This window comes from Arachis stenosperma, chromosome 7, assembly GCF_014773155.1.
Source record: "Arachis stenosperma cultivar V10309 chromosome 7, arast.V10309.gnm1.PFL2, whole genome shotgun sequence".
Taxonomy (NCBI): Eukaryota; Viridiplantae; Streptophyta; class Magnoliopsida; order Fabales; family Fabaceae; genus Arachis; species Arachis stenosperma.
Window position 1 is genome coordinate 81,422,540 of NC_080383.1, and position 16,353 is coordinate 81,438,892.

A 16,353-nucleotide genomic window follows, 5' to 3' on the forward strand; every position below is an offset into this window, starting at 1 on the left:
GAAACTAAAAGATATGATTCTAAAATTTAAAGTTTGAATCTTTCTTAACAAGAAAGTAACAAACTTGAAATTTTTGAATCAAACCATTAATTGTTAGTGTTAATTTCGAAAATAGAAGATAAAATTAAGAAAAAAAGATTTTTGAAAATTAATTTTAAAGAATTTTCGAAAATAATAAAAGGAAAAAGAAAAGATTTGATTTTGAAAAAGATTTGAAAAGATAAATTTTGAAATTGAAATCTTGACTTGACTAACAAGAAACAACTTATTTTAAAATTTTTTGACTAAATCAACCCAAAGATTTCGAAATTTGTGAGAGAAATAAAGGAAATATATTTTTTTATTTTTGAACTTTTAATGATGAGAGAGAAAAATCACAAAATGACTCAACACATAAAAATTTTTGGATTAAAACAATTGATGCATACAAGAACACTATGAATGTCAAGATGAACACCAAGAACACCTTGAAGATCATGATGAACATCAAGAACTTATTTTTGAAAAATTTTCAAGAAAAGAAAAACATGCAAGATACCAAACTTAGAGATTTTTAATGCTTAGACACTAACAAACTAAAAATGCATATGAAAAACAAGAAGAGACACAAAACTAGAAAATATGAAGATCAAACAAGGAAACTCATCAAGAACAACTTGAAGATCATGAAGAATGCAATGCATGAATTTTCAAAAATTTTTTTGAAAAATTAAAACATGCAATTGACACCAAACTTAAAAATTAACACTAGACTCAAACAAGAAACACAAAATATGGGGGTTTTTATGATTTTATTAATTTCTTTTTTTGTAATTTTTCGAAATTTATTTTTAGAAAAACGAAAAAGAAGAAAATTTTTTGAAAGATTTTGAAGACTTTTTGAAAATAAAATAAAGGTTGAAACAAAAGGAAAATTACCTAATCTGAGCAACAAGATGAACCGTCAGTTGTCCAAACTCGAACAATCTCCGGCAACGGCGCCAAAAACTTAGTGCACAAAATTGTGATCTCAATGGCGCCAACAACTTGGTACGCACAATTGTAATCTCAACTATTTTTCACAACTTCGCACAACTAACCAACAAGTGCACTAGGTCGTCCAAGTAATAAACCTTACGTGAGTAAAGATCGATCCCACGGAGATTGTCGGCTTGAAGCAAGCTATGGTCATCTTGTAAATTAAGTGAGGCAGATTCAAATGGTTATAGAGTTTTGATAATTAAAAGATAAATAAGCATAAAATAAAGATAGAGATACTTATGTAATTCATTGGTGGGAATTTCAGATAAGCGTATGGAGATGCGTTGTTCCTTCTGAATCTCTGCTTTCCTATTGCCTTCATCCAATCCTTCATACTCCTTTTCTATGGCAAGCTGTATGCTGGGTATCATCGTTGTCAATAGCTACTTCTTGTCCTCTCAGTGAAAATGGTCCTCTACGGTTTCTGTACGGCTAATCAACAGTCAGATTTCTCGTCTCGGATGAAAAATACCATGCACAGATATCGTATGGCTAATCAGCTGTTGGTTCTCGATCGTGTAGGAATAGGATTTACTATCCTTTTGCGTCTGTTACTACGCCCTACAGACTACAGTTGCAAGTTTGAAGCTCGTCACAGTCATCCCATCCCAGATCCTACTCGGAATACCACAGACAAGGTTTAGACTTTTCAGATCTCAAGAATGCTGCCAATGGATTCTAGCCTATACCACGAAGATTCTAATCTTGGATTCAGATGCCCCATTGTCAGAGGGGAGTCGATGTGAATCGTTGATTAGAAACCCAAGAGATATACATTCAAGCTTGTTTTCATGTAGAACGGAAGTGGTTGTCAATCACGCGTTCATAAGTGAGAATGGTGATGAGTGTCACATAATCATCACATTCATCATGTTCTTGTTTGCGAATGAATATCTTAGAATAAGAATAAGCTTGAATTGAATAGAAGAACAATAGTACTTTGCATTAATACTCAAGGAACAGCAGAGCTCCACACCTTAATCTATGATGTGTAGAAACTCCACCGTTGAAAATACATAAGTGATGATGGTCCAGGCATGGCCGTGAGGCCAGCCCCCAATGTCTAAGGAATAAAAATGATTCAAAGATATTCCAAAAGGTCGTCCAAAGATGATCTAAGGATAATCCCCAGATGTCTAATACAATAGTAAAATGTTCTATTTATACTAAACTAGTTACTAGGGTTACATAAACAAGTAAATGATGCAGAAATCCACTTCCGGGCCCACTTGGTGTGGGCTTGGGCTAAGCATTGAAGCTTCCACGTGTATAGGCCTTCCTTGGAGTTAAATGCCAGTTTGTAACTTATTTCTGGCATTTGATTCTAGCTTGCAACTTGTTTCTGGCGTTTAACGCCAGCATAGGGCAGAAAGCTAGCGTTGAACGCCAGTTTGCGTCATCTAAACTCGAGCAAAGTATGAACTATTATATATTACTAGAAAGCCCTGGATGTCTACTTTCCAAAGCAGTTGAGAGCGTACCATTTGGGTTTCTGTAGCTCCAAAAATTCCATTTCAAGTGCAGGGAGGTCAGAATCCAACAGCATCTACAGTCCTTTGTCAGCCTCTGAATCAGATTTTTGCTCAGGTCCCTCAATTTCAGCAGAAAATACCTGATATCACAGAAAAATACACAAACTCATAGTAACGTCCAAAAATGTGAATTTTGCTTAAAAACTAATAAAAATATACTAAAAAGTAGCTAGATCCTACTAAAAACTATCTAAAAATAATGCCAAAAAGCGTATAAATTATCCGCTCATCAATGAACCTAGAATGGTGCTTCCAAATTTCTCTCTTGCTCTTAATTCTACAAAGAGCTCTAAGTTGACCATCCGTTTCAAGCAACCCATATTCAAGCGGAATAAGAAGGCTAAGGGATATGAATTTTACCCACTTGAGTGATGTAATGGATGATGGTGACCTAGGAAGGGATGATTCCAATAGTCTTGCAAGTTCCACTTTCTTGTGCTCTTCTTTGACTATTTTCACCTCTTGATAAGCTTCCTCAAATTCAAATGTTTTCTCACTAACTTCTTCTAACTCTTCCCCATCACATAAGTCATATCTTGGAGGTTGAGGAAAATCTACCTTAACATCAAATTCAAGTTCAATGGGGGGAAGGATTCATCAAGCTCAAAAGGATCATATGTTGATGCAAAATAATCATCAATAAGAGGACTTGTTGCTTGCTCCATTTCTTCCAATTCTTCACTCACAATATGCTTTGGAGGTTGTGCACTATCCTCCTCAACATCACTTTCAAACTCCATGGAAGAGGGCTCTACAACTTTAGATTCCTTTTTGCATTCAACATCTCCTAAATCTTCAACCACTTCTTCCAGTTCAATTATCTCAACTTCCTCCTCTTGTTGCAACTCTTGCTTCAACTCATTCTCTTCTCCTTGAAGCTCGAAATTCTCCTTCTCAGTATGCCCCTCAATTAATCCTCCACATTCATCGATGGGAGTGTCCTGATTGCATGAGCGTAGGTGGAAGGCTATGTGGTTAAAAACTTCAGTCATGGTAGCCACCATGGTTCCTAGCCTCTCTAGCTCCTTTTGCTCCTCTTCTTTTTTCTTTTGGCAATAAGCTAGAAGTTCTTGTTGTTCTTTGCGTTAGGGGTTGGAGAAATTCGTCCAATGAAGGCGATGGTAGAAAAGAGGATTCATTATTTGGAGAAAATGTGTCATAGTTGGAAGGTGGTTCATATTGGTGAGAGTCTTGAGGTGGTGTATATGAAATTGGTGGTTCTCGGGAGTATTGGTATTGGAATGGTGGTGACTCTAAGTATGGCTCATATAATTATTGATATGGTGGGTATGAGTAAGGATTATATGGAGGTATTTAGTGGTATGGGGCTTGTGAGTATGGTGGTTGAGGGCTATGTCGAGGATAGGGTTCATTGGCATATGGTGGTTGTGGTTGATACCCGCAAGGAAGTTCATCGCATTCGTTAGATTAGTATGCATTAGGAGTTGGATTATATCCATAAGAAATCGGAAGAGGTTGTTGCCAAGAAGAGTATCCATATGCTTAAGGCTCTTCCCACCTTTGATTTCCAATTCCTTGATGCAAACTGATGAGCGGATATTTTATACGCTTTTTGGCATCATTTTCATATAGTTTTTAGTAGGTTTTGTTTAGTTTTTATTAAGTTTTTATAGGTTTTAGTGTTAAATTCACATTTTTGGATTCTATTATGAGTTTGTGTTTTTGTACAATTTCAGATAATTTTTTGCTGAAATTGAGGAGCTGGAGCAAAAGTCTGATTCAGACACAGAGAAAGCACTGCAGATGTTGTCCAGATCTGACCTCCTTACACTCGGAAGAGCTTTTCTGGAGCTACAGAAGTCTAAATGGAGTGTTCTCAATGGCTTTGTCAGGCTTACTTCCAGAGCTTTCCAGAAATGTATAATAGTCTATACTTTGCTTCAGATTAGAAGGCCCAAAACTGGCATTCAACGCCAGCTTTCTACCCCCTTCCAGGCGTCCAGCGCCCAAAGAGCAGAGACCAGTGTCCAAACTTCTAGAGAAGACCCCCTAGCCAGCGTTCAATGCCCTAGAGGTCCCCTAGCACGTGGATCTCATCAAAGTTCAGCCCAAACACTCACCAAGTGGGCCTCTGAAATGGATTTAAGTATTAAATAGATTGTTTTACCCTTACTAGTCATCTGTTCAGTATTGAAGAGTTATTTTACACGATGTCTTCAGACCTCTTTGGGAAGATACACATTATTTTCGAGTTTTATCACTGTATTTCCTTTCAGTATGAGTTTCTAAACCTCCTAGGTTGAGGGGAGGAGCCTTGTTGAGTCATATGAATTAATAAAAGTATTACTGTTTCTTCTTCAATCCGTGTTTGATTTATTTCTAAGATGTATATCCGCTCTTTAACATGCTGAATAGGATGATCAGTGACAATCAGCTCTGTTCATCATACTAAGACGAACGTGCCTAACAAACACCCGTGTCTACTTATTTTCGTGTGAATACGTGACTAGAAAGCACGAGCCAACAGCTATGTTTATACATCTCTCAGATGGCTAATCCACGACTTCATTGGGGACTTCTCGAGACACCAGTTAAGCCGATTTCCAGGGAGATTAGGGTCTTTGTGGTATAGGCTAGAATCCAAAGAAGCAGTATTCTCTGATCCGGAAGATTCGACCTTGTTTGTGGTGTTTTAAGTAGGATCTCCAGGAGAATGAACTGCTAGAGCTTCACCCTTCGTCAAATTGGATGACCACGGCCAATGGTGTTTAATCTGTAGCAGAGGAGATCAATGACCACGGCCCATGGCATTGATCACATACAGCCTACCACAGAAGAGATCATTCACAAGCAGAGAAGACAGTAATACCAGAGTTAATTCAGAAAGACAAAGCAATTCCAATCTTCAACTATATTCCTATTACTGATCACATTCTAGTTTGCAAAGTATTTTCTATCCCTTTTGCTTTATTCCTTTCATGTCAACCCAGTTTAGATATCACAAATCCACAACCTTCTGATTCGCCTGACTAAGACCTGCAAGATAACCATAGCTTGTTTCAAACCACAATCCTCGTGAGATCGATCTTGACTCGCTCAAGTATTACTTTGACGACCTAGTGCACTTGCTGGTATAGCTGTACAAAAGTGTGAGGATTCGTGAACCAAGTTTTTGGCGCTGTTATCGGAGATTGTTGAGTTTGGACAAACTGACAGATTGTCTTGCTTCCTAGATCAGGTACTTTATTTCTTGATTATTTTCAATTGAGTGTTTTATTTTTGTTTTTATCTTCTTTATTTTTTCGAATAATTTAAAAAGTTTTCTCAAAAATATTTTTCTTTTCTTTGTTTAATTCTTGTTCTTGGTTAGAGTATTACATGTTCGTGTTTTTCAATTCCAAAAATTTTAAAACTTTCCCAAAAACCTTTTTCAAAGCAGTTTATTTTCAAGCATTCTTAACTTTTTGTTTAAGTCTTTTGTGTTTGTTCTTGTTGAGTTTTTCGTTTTCTTTGAGTCTTTCATGTGTAGAATCTTTCGATAATGTCAATAGAATCATCAACATACCGCCACCCCTTTCCATCTATTCACATCACAACCATCAATCCATAACCCAATAACCCAATATCATAATAACCATCAACATCCACCAATTATTCAATCAATAATAACAATATCACCATGAACACTAAGCATTCCACATACACATACATTCCAGCCTTTCATATGGTCAGCTAGCCTAAGTTTTCACAGAACATTATATATTAAATATGCGAAACCTAAACCATACCTTGGCCGATTTCCACGTATTTCTTGAGACACCACCAAGGCACCAAACACAACCCTCAAGGTTCAAAATCTCCAAGACAAGGTCTCCCAAACTCCATCAAGCCTCCAACATACACATATACAAGCCTAATTCACCTACATCACACATAGATACCCAAATTCAATACCCAATACACAAATTCAAGAAATTGACTAGGGTTGATGATCTTTACCGTACCCACGGACCAAACGGACCAAGCCCAACAAGTTTTGCAAGCTAGAACGAACCTAAAGAACCAAAATCAACAAATCTCAATATGGATACTTACTAACTTTTTAAATTCAAGGGGGTAGAGAAATTGGAGTGAGAATGACGCTTACCTATGAAATTGTTCCGGTAGATTTCTAGAGCCCGACGCGGTGGTCTCGTGGCCGCAAACAGTGCGGCGATTGGAGCTCGGAGCTCGGAGATATAGTGGTTTGTTCACAAGGTTAGGGTTGAAAGCTTTTTCCCCTTCTTTCCTTGTTGTGCAGCGTAAATGAAGAAGAAGGAGAAAGGGGGAAGCTGTGGTTTATTAAGGTTAATGGGTTGAGTTGGGCCTTGGGCCCAGTTCGTCCGGTTCGGTCCGTTTGACTTAATTTTGGGCCAAATTCTTTTAAATTAGTGTCAAAATTTTCGTTTTAATGAGCTCTGTCATATTTTACTATAAAATTTGCATTTTCTAATTTCCTTTATTAAAATTTAATTTATTAGTTAATTATTCGCTAATTTTTCGGGGTTTACACTCATCATATATAGTCGTTTATATATATTTCGGATATTGTGAATGTGTGGCAAGTAGGGAAGCCCGCCCCGTCCTCCCAAAAACCTGTCCTTTGGCGGGCTGGCCCGCCCCGTCCCGCCTAATGAGGCTGTCTTGAAATCTCACCCCGCCCCGCTTAACAGCGAGCTGGCGGGCAGGCTGGCCAAAACCGCCAAATCTCTTTTTTTTACTATTAAATATTAAATAATATAAATTACCAAAAAAAGTATTAAATAATATATATAATTTCACAACTATTTTAATAAATTATAATTTTTAAATACATAAAAAATATATTTTTTAAATTCACAAACATTAAAGTCTTTATAATTATAAATATGTAATAAATATAATCATAAACCAAGTTTTTTGAAACAAAATAATAAAACCAATATTGTCCAAAGTAAAATAAATATTGTCCAAAATATATAATTAAACATCTACAAGTTTAGAACATAATCAATCAAAAATAAAACATAATCCAAAATACTAAATTAGAACATTTTCAAAAATTCCTAAACCCGACCAGAAAGCCTGCCCCACCCCGCCAATACCCACCAAAACTCACAGTTTAAGTGGTGCAGGTTAGGCGGGCTTTTAATGTGTGACGGTCTCAATTTTTCAGTCCGACCCACTTTTTTTTGGCAAGTTAGCTAGCGGGCCCAATGAATTTAGACTCGTTTGTCACTCTTAATTGTGATCCGATTTTTTTTTACGCATATATCCTGAGTACTGAGTATTTGGTTTCTACTTTGTGCCTTATTCCGAATGCATTTTGCAAACGTATAGTTTTTGTTGAATCATATCCTGGTGATTGAGTATCCAAAATACGTATTAATGTGTATTTGAATACATCTACGATGTATAAAATTATATATATCAATAAATATTTTTTGCATTATGAATTTTGATAAATAATATATTTAATTAGTTTAAATAAAAGAATCCTTTCAAGTTGTCTTTGGTTGAGTATTAATTTTGTATGAAAAATTATATTTGCTTTTAATTGCTTTTAATTTATTAAAACCCGATTTAATGTTATCTTTTAAGAAATAATCCAATTTCTATAAACCGTGTTAATTTAGGGACTTTTTAGTTTTTACTACTAATAATTAGCATGGTCGTCGTATAGTGGCAATGGCCCATTGAGCTCGAGACACTCAAGAGAGAGAAAGAGAGAGTGTGACGGTGAGAGAGAGAGAGACACACACACGAGCTTTGGCTTTTAGCCTTTGCAACCTCTTACTAGTTATATTGTGTCAATTTCATTCATCAAAATGGCTTCAACCCTTTTGAGAAGGGCACTCTTGAGTGCTCGCTTGATTCACCCTTCCGCCACTTTCCCACCTCAAACGTCACAGATTCTCTCTTCCTTATCCACTGTAAGTATCATAATTCTTATTTTAATTCACGTTCTCGATTGCTTGTTCGTTTTTTCCATTTTTTTTATATCTAAGAAAATTGGCGCTCTCTCGCTGGATGCTTTCATGAGGTTATTGTTGTTTTCTTGTTCTGGCCTTCTGTGGTATGCGATTGTCTCGATAAAGTTTAGAAATTTTGTGTGTGTGGAATTGGGTTGTGTTGCTAGAAAGGCGTTTGTTTCTTGTTCCGTGTGGTAATTTCCAAAAAGAAATGAGTTTCATATAACATCAGTTTCCGTTGATTAATTTTTTTTTAACTGTGTCAACTGAAGTGGTATCAGCAAGTCAAATTCATAACAAACTGGCTCTGGTTTTGGTTTCTTTTCTTGCTAGTTCTTAGTCAAAGGATATTATCTGACTAATTAACTGAATTGAAACATCTTTTTGTTGTTTTTGATTATAGTTTTTGCACTAGGAAATTGGTCCTCCTTGTTTAAAATTTCAGTCACAGTAGCATTTGGTTGCAGTTACATAACATTTAAGGAAAATTCATTGTATGTGGCAGAAATTTTGAATTAGCAGGATTTATCGTTTCTCTTTTGCACCTGTGAGGTATCATCAATTCTAATACAAGTTTTGGTTTTCTCTATATAATTACATTTGTGTTCATTGGTTGTATGAGGGAATCACTGATACACACAATTGATTCTGATGTTATTATAATGCATGAAAAGTTTAAAAGAAGCAATTTCACAAATGTTATCTTGTACAGAACTCTTCCCTTTTCAATCTAAACTCTCTTTAAGTTCATCGTTTATTTTAGCATAAACAGAAAATAAAAATATTGATGAAGGTAACTCACTAAGTTATTACCGTATTATCCTTTTGACCTCGATGATTTTTATGTTTCTATTAATTAGAAACAGAAAAAAGATATTATGGTAGTGAGCTGAACTATTTATTGTATATTTTCTCTTCTAGGTGCAGAAGCGGCTGCTATTTAACGGAACTGTGAAAACCTATACAGTTCATAACCCAAAAACAACTGGTTGGATTCGTTGTATGGCTTTCTCCGCAGAAGCAAAATCCACAAGATCTGTATCAACAAATGAACCAGTTGTTTCTGTCGATTGGCTTTATGATAACCTTAAGGATCCTTATGTGAAGGTACTTGCTTAGTCTTCTTTATTGCTTGCTTGGCAGTGATCTTACGGAATTTTAAACTCTATATTTCTAAGGTTGTTGCTTCCTCCGTGGAAACAACCACTGATGTAATTATCAGGTTAGATTGTGTATATGCGGACCTTTCCTGGACCCTGCGTTAATGCGCGATGCTTGTGTACTGGGCTGGCTGCCTTTATTTTATCCATTCCTGCATGTGTGTTTTGCATACCCCAGAAATGGCAGACAAGGAAAGTGCTGCATTCATTAATTTGATCACATGTGGAAAAAAAAAAACCGAAATAGCTCTTTATTGATGGCGTGCATTAATTATTAACTGAACTTTGTTATTGGCAAATTATTGACTAAAGATCCAAAAACTTGTGTGATCTTGATGTATTAGGTTTAAGAATCTCGTTACACCATACAATATGTGTATTTATGGCATGTATTAAAATTTGATGAATTGTATAGTCAGTTCTTGGTTCTTTGCATAAACTGAATATGCTATTTCAACTTCTTCAAAACTTCCTAGCTCCATATACACTGTCTGAAGGGTACATCTTCAGAAATGGTTCCATAGTTTCATTTTAATTACGTTATCCATTCAAGAACTAAGGCTTATCTTGTGTATTTGATTTAAGGTGTTGGATGCATCGTGGTACATGCCGGATGAACAGAGGAACCCAATCCAAGAATATCAGGTATGGACATGATTTCTCAGGATTTGCATTCTTGAACTTTGAAATTCTGTTGCAGAGTACGTGGCATCATTTGAATGTATCTTCTACAATTACTTACTTCTTTGGTTTTTGTATCCTAGCTTCCCAATCATGTGTAATTTGTGTAATGCCACATCCAACAGGTTGCTCATATTCCTGGGGCCCTTTTCTTTGATGTTGATGGAATATCAGATCAAACTACAAAAGTGAGTTTATCAGATCAGACTACATGTTTATGCATGTGTCTTATCAATGTGTGACATGCATATTGTCAGTCAATGCTATTACATTTTACATTATGACTAATATTTAAAGCTCCACTCTTATTTTTTTGATTAGTTGCCACACATGTTGCCGTCAGAGGAAGCTTTTGCTGCCGCTGTTTCTGCTCTTGGCATAGAGAACAAAGATGATTTGGTTGTTTATGATGGAAAAGGACTATTTAGTGCTGCTCGTGTTTGGTGGTGAGCCATGCTGGTTGTTTATGAACAATATATTATTAATGGATCATGTAGTAACTGATTTCGCTATCTTCTTTAACTAATACCTGTTTCCTCTTCTTTTGCTTATTCAAGGATGTTCCGAGTATTTGGCCACAATAGGATTTGGGTTTTAGATGGTGGCTTGCCAAGATGGCGTGCATCGGGTTACGATGTTGAATCCAGCGCCTCTAGTGATGCTATTCTTAAGGCTAGCGCTGCTAGCGAGGCTATTGAAAAAGTGTATCACGGGCAAGCAGTAAGTTTGGAATTTGTCCTTGTATTTTAATGTGATAATGTATTTGTATTTTTTCTTTTGACTGCCTTTCTTTTACATGTAGTAAACGTGTAATGTCATAATGTGAACACATTCATTTTGTTTCTATGATCGCTTCTTATATGTATGTTTTGTTACTAGGTTGGCCCAATCACTTTCCAAACAAAGTTTCAGCCTCATCTTGTGTGGACACTTGATCAGGTTGGTTGCATTATATACATCATCTGTGAAAATAAGTAAATGAATTATAATACGATCATTCCATTTTAGAAATTGGATGTTCAAACTGATTTAATCACTTATGCAATTATTTAAATCATGTTGGTAATATTCTTGCTTGTGGAAATTTTGGAAGGTTGCATCCTAGAGAGCCCAAAATTAGTTAGATTTTTTTTTAAAAATATCATTATTGATTGCTTATGAAGCCAAGGTCTGAATATAGCAAAAATGTTTGATAAATTGACATCTTTGTTAGATTAAAATGAACTTTTTACCATAAATAAACCTACAGATAGCCCACAATACATGCAGTAATCAAATATTATATCAACTATAAGAGAAATTGTAATGCTTTAAATGTTTCCTTATTTCTTTTTTTCTTCTCTCGACTTTCAGGTTAAGAGAAATGTTGAAGAAAAGAGTCACCAACACATTGATGCTCGATCACAGGCCAGGTACTTCATATATCCTCCAGACAGTTTGTATATTTTTTGCATGATTTCATGTATTTGCACGCATGTAGTGGATAACTATATGTTGGCACTTTCAAGACAAAATAAAATGTATGTTGATAAACTGCAATCTGTTTTGTGATTATTACTATTATTATTAACAATGATCCATAAGCCTTTATGTAAGTCCTGAAGTAATGAGCTGATTTAGCAAAAAGAGTAATTTTTAAATCTGCCAATTGGAACCTCAATGTGAATCTGGTTCTATATCATTTCAACTTTTTAAAAGGAAACATAAAAGATACTCATTTTGTAATGGTGGTTGTTTCTTGTTCATTAATCTTGCAAGGATTGATAAAAGTCAATTAATCTTTCATTATCAACATGTCAAATTTGTTAACATGTCAGGTTTTGTGAAGCTGAATAACTATTAACTAATTGAGAACATTTAATTGTTTAGAAGCATGTGTTTCATGTGTGAAATAGTTGCTTATTATCTCAACAAGCAAGTATTACAGTTTTAAATATTTAATATAATATAATCTGAATGATCTTGGGTGTTTAATTTCCCCTCCTAACATGAACTTTAGTATTTTGAGGTTTCAACATCCTCCCACTGAATATTTTCTTGTGTATAAATTTCTTACCCCATAGTTCACTTTCTTTCCATGGATTTAGTAGCTTTCTTTTTTTGAGTGAACAAAAGTTTACTAGCTTAGGGATTCTGTTCCTGATATGTGTCTTGTATTTATGGAAATTTTATCGTTTGGCAGGTTTGATGGAGCTGCACCAGAACCGAGAAAGGGAATCCGAAGTGGTCATGTACCTGGCAGCAAGTGCATTCCATTTCCCCAGGTACAGCATATTGTCATGTCGATTTTGTTGTGATTTACCCACTAAACCAAATTATGGTTCATTTGGTTTGTGTGTTCATTTTCTATTTTTATTTTTAGTATTTTCTGTTTTCTGGATTTTGTGAAAGAAAGAGTGAAAACAATAAAGTCTTCTTTTCTGTTTTTTTGCCAAAAAAATTCTGAAAATAGAAAACACTGAAAATAAAAACAGAAAATGAAAATGCAAACCAAACGCAACCTAAATTTTTTACTTATAGCACTATCCTCTGCTAAATATCTGGCTACCCTCGGTTCATCGTTTTGGTGCTATCTTTCTCTAGCATGGCATATATATATATATATATACATTCCACATAAATGAAAACTTTTCTAAATTGCAAGTATAAAGAAGCTGCTTCGTGTTTGTTAAACTGTTGCATTCTTATAAAAACGAGTATTTGCATTGTTATCGTATTGTATTGGGAATGGGAAAGAAGGTAGTAAAATGCACACACATGTATATTTTTTGGTTTTAAACAAAAAAAAAAAACTGCTTTTACCAACTCTATGTAGTTCTAAACATTATATGCTAAAGCTTTTACAGCATTTAGAATTTTTCAATGCATGCATACACATATATCAGTTCTTTGCCTGTAGTTGCTAGATGGTTCACAAGCATTGTTACCAGCAGATGAACTTAAGAAGCGATTTGAACAAGCTGGTACGACTAAACCTATGTTGATGGATATTTATAATGTTGAAGTTAGTTTACTTCCTTTGTTTTTGATACTTGTATATATTTTCCAATTCCTTTACAGGCATCTCATTGGAAAGCCCTATCATTACTTCTTGTGGAACAGGCGTAACTGCTTGCATTCTCGCATTGGTACATCTCTCGTTTAAATGAATTGAGTGTGTTCTTTGCTTTGGAAGATGAATATGCCTAAAGTTTACTACGACTATGAATCGGATAAAAGAACAAAGTAAAATAAAATATAACTTGATATAGCTGTAGGTTGATGTTTCTTTAGTTTCTTGATATTAAAACAGGAGTCTCTGGAAATTACATGAATTTTTCATATTAATTTGAATATTCAGATTTTAGTCTTCTCTAATATTCATTAAACAAAATCTTTTTATATTATTCAAAAAATATATATTTCTAGGTGAGTATGGGAAGACTATGCCATCTAGGCTGTAGCTCGTTGGCATGTTAATGTTACCAATTAAAACATTATTTATAGAAAAAATTATAAAATTTAAAATTTCAATGTATTATGTTTATTAAAGTAAAAAGTTTTCTTTGTAGGGTCTTCACCGACTCGGAAAAATTGATGTTCCGGTTTACGATGGATCTTGGACAGAATGGGGAGCAAACCCTGATACTCCTGTTGAAACCTCATCTTAAGACTCAAATATATAGTTTAGATTACCATGGCACCTTGTACAACTATAGTTTCTTAACAAAAGTCTCAGTTCTCAAACATGTTGAGCACACCGTTTTTCATTCACTAGATTGATTGCATGTGTTTATGGCAAACATTAATTTATGTGAAAATAATGGTAGGGTTATTCTAAGGTTTAGATATTTTATGCTGTTGTATAAGGTTTTATTTTGTCATTATTATTTTTCTAAACAAGGTATTATTTCGAAATTGGACAAACATCCTTTTGGTTCAAATTAGGGTGGTTTCTGGTTTTTTAGCTATCAACTATATTACCAAAATGCTAGTTATGAAACCTCTTCACCATATACCTAGCTATTGCATTTCTTATTTGTTTTAGGTCTTCTCGCGAATTTTTCTCATAGCCAAAAAATGTATATTTTCCATCATGATCCATTTTGACTTAAAAGTTATATTGTTTAGAGTATTGTTACATGAACATTTAATTAAGGTTGAAAATCCTAGAATGAAAATAAAAAAAAGGGGTATGATAGAGTCGATATGATAAGGTATGCGGTGACGTACATAGTGGCTTGAATGGTTCCTGTAGGTAGAATGGAGCAGTTGACGATTACTTCTATTTTTTTTTGGTCGATGAATTAGAAAGAAAGGGGAACATATGCCACTTGAAATAAGGAGTGGTTGGTTAATCTTGTGAGCCTGCTGTTCGTGTGTTGTTGTTGTTGTGCCTTGAGGTGTAATTGTTATATGATTTAATAAACTCTTGATTCGTGATTTATATTTTATGATAATGCCAAAAGAGATAGATCATGAATCAAAGATTTTTCTTCCAATTTTGGATTGATTTAAAAAAAAAAACTTTTTTTTATTGTTTTGATAAGAATGGAGGATGTGGATGTCCATTTCCAAGAGAATCACATTAAATGAAAATTGAAAAATAAACATTTCATGCATGTATAAATAGGACATGATATGAGGCTGTATATATGCGAACAATCAATAAAATTTTCTCCCTCTCTTATACTGCTAACTCACTCTTCTCTCTCTTTTATATTTCTTTATTTTATATTTGTATCTCTTCCTTATTTATTTAGTTATTTTACAACACGTTATCAGTATGAGACTCTGATCAAATTTTAGAAAGACTCCAGGTAACAAATTTCCATTATGTCAAAATTCTTTCATCTTGAATTTAATGTTCTTGATATATTTGGAAACGATTATTTATCATGGATACTAGATGTTAAAATCCATCTTGATTCAATGGATCTTTGAGATACCATTAAGGCTGAAAATAATACATCCTAGAAGGATAAAGCTAAAGCCATGATTTTCGTTTGTCGTCATCTTGACTGAAAAATGAATATCTCACATTAAAAGATCTTGCAGATCTTTGGAATGACCTTGAAGAAAGGTACAATCATTAAAAGACGGTGATACTTCCTCAAACCCGATATGTTAGAGAAAACTTTTTCAACCTTCCATGCCTCGAATTTGCTCCTGCAGCAAGGGGTGTACATGGTCCGACCCGACCCGGCCCGGCTCCAAACACTTTAGGGGCTAATTTAGTGTGATTTCATCGGGTCTAGGGCCGGGTAAGGGTCTCAAAAATAGACCCGGTCATTATTTCGGGTCGGATCCATGCCATAGTTCGGGTCACTTGAACTCGGCCCGGTGGCTCGGTCATCATACACAATTAATATTTTGTGTTATTAGTGATAGACGATGGTTATTCTTATGTAGAATTTAAATATTGTAAACCTTAATATTTTGTGTTATTAGTCATTATAAGATTATAAGTTAATGTTTTATGTTAAAAATGTCTAAGACTTTAAACTAATGCATAATATTGTGTTATTTGTATTGATTTAAATATTTGGTATTATTAGACAATATTAGTATTGATTATGGTTATACTTTAGGAAGGTTTTCACATGTACCACGGTATTTTTTGGTACACTGCTATTCCATTCTTTTTTAGCATTAAGATATATAATAAAATAATTAGAAGGATAAGATTGAATAGAAATACATTGAGTGGTTTTGCTTTTTTAGAGAACACCATAAAACAGAGACAAGTTGTTTCCTTAGCCTATGAAAAGAATGAAAAAATTACTATCTTGCACTTGTGTTCATGTGTTGTGTTGTTTCCTTTTAATACACCTTTTACTTTTTTTTTCTAACCAATTTTTATTGATCATTTTATCTTTCTATTAGTTTTTCTTCTTTTTTTTCGTTTTTCTAAAACAGATGACTTCCTTTGGCACGATATATTTTATTTGTCTATTTATTTTACAGGAATATTATTATTATTATTATATGAAATAATACTATTTTATAATTTAGTTTTGTTTCTCTTGT

General features: G+C 34.4%; 1 protein-coding gene across 4 annotated transcripts; it reads left to right on the plus strand.

Moving 5' to 3' along the window:
- The first annotated feature begins 8,220 nt into the window (after positions 1 to 8,220).
- On the plus strand, positions 8,221 to 14,186 carry LOC130941461 (thiosulfate/3-mercaptopyruvate sulfurtransferase 1, mitochondrial-like). 4 transcript variants are annotated; one of them, XM_057869971.1, is made up of 12 exons: positions 8,221 to 8,464; positions 9,425 to 9,610; positions 10,249 to 10,308; positions 10,470 to 10,532; positions 10,666 to 10,790; positions 10,902 to 11,064; positions 11,224 to 11,283; positions 11,698 to 11,756; positions 12,527 to 12,608; positions 13,244 to 13,307; positions 13,405 to 13,472; positions 13,896 to 14,186. In XM_057869971.1, exons 1-12 carry the CDS (start codon positions 8,360 to 8,362, stop codon positions 13,992 to 13,994), a joined length of 1,134 nt encoding a protein of 377 aa, XP_057725954.1. In that variant the 5' UTR covers positions 8,221 to 8,359; the 3' UTR covers positions 13,995 to 14,186. The 4 variants fall into 4 exon arrangements, with proteins under 4 accessions (XP_057725954.1, XP_057725955.1, XP_057725956.1 ...); XM_057869973.1 differs by lacking the exon at positions 8,221 to 8,464 and adding an exon at positions 8,487 to 8,607; XM_057869974.1 differs by lacking the exon at positions 8,221 to 8,464 and adding an exon at positions 8,496 to 8,574.
- Positions 14,187 to 16,353: the final 2,167 nt, after the last annotated feature.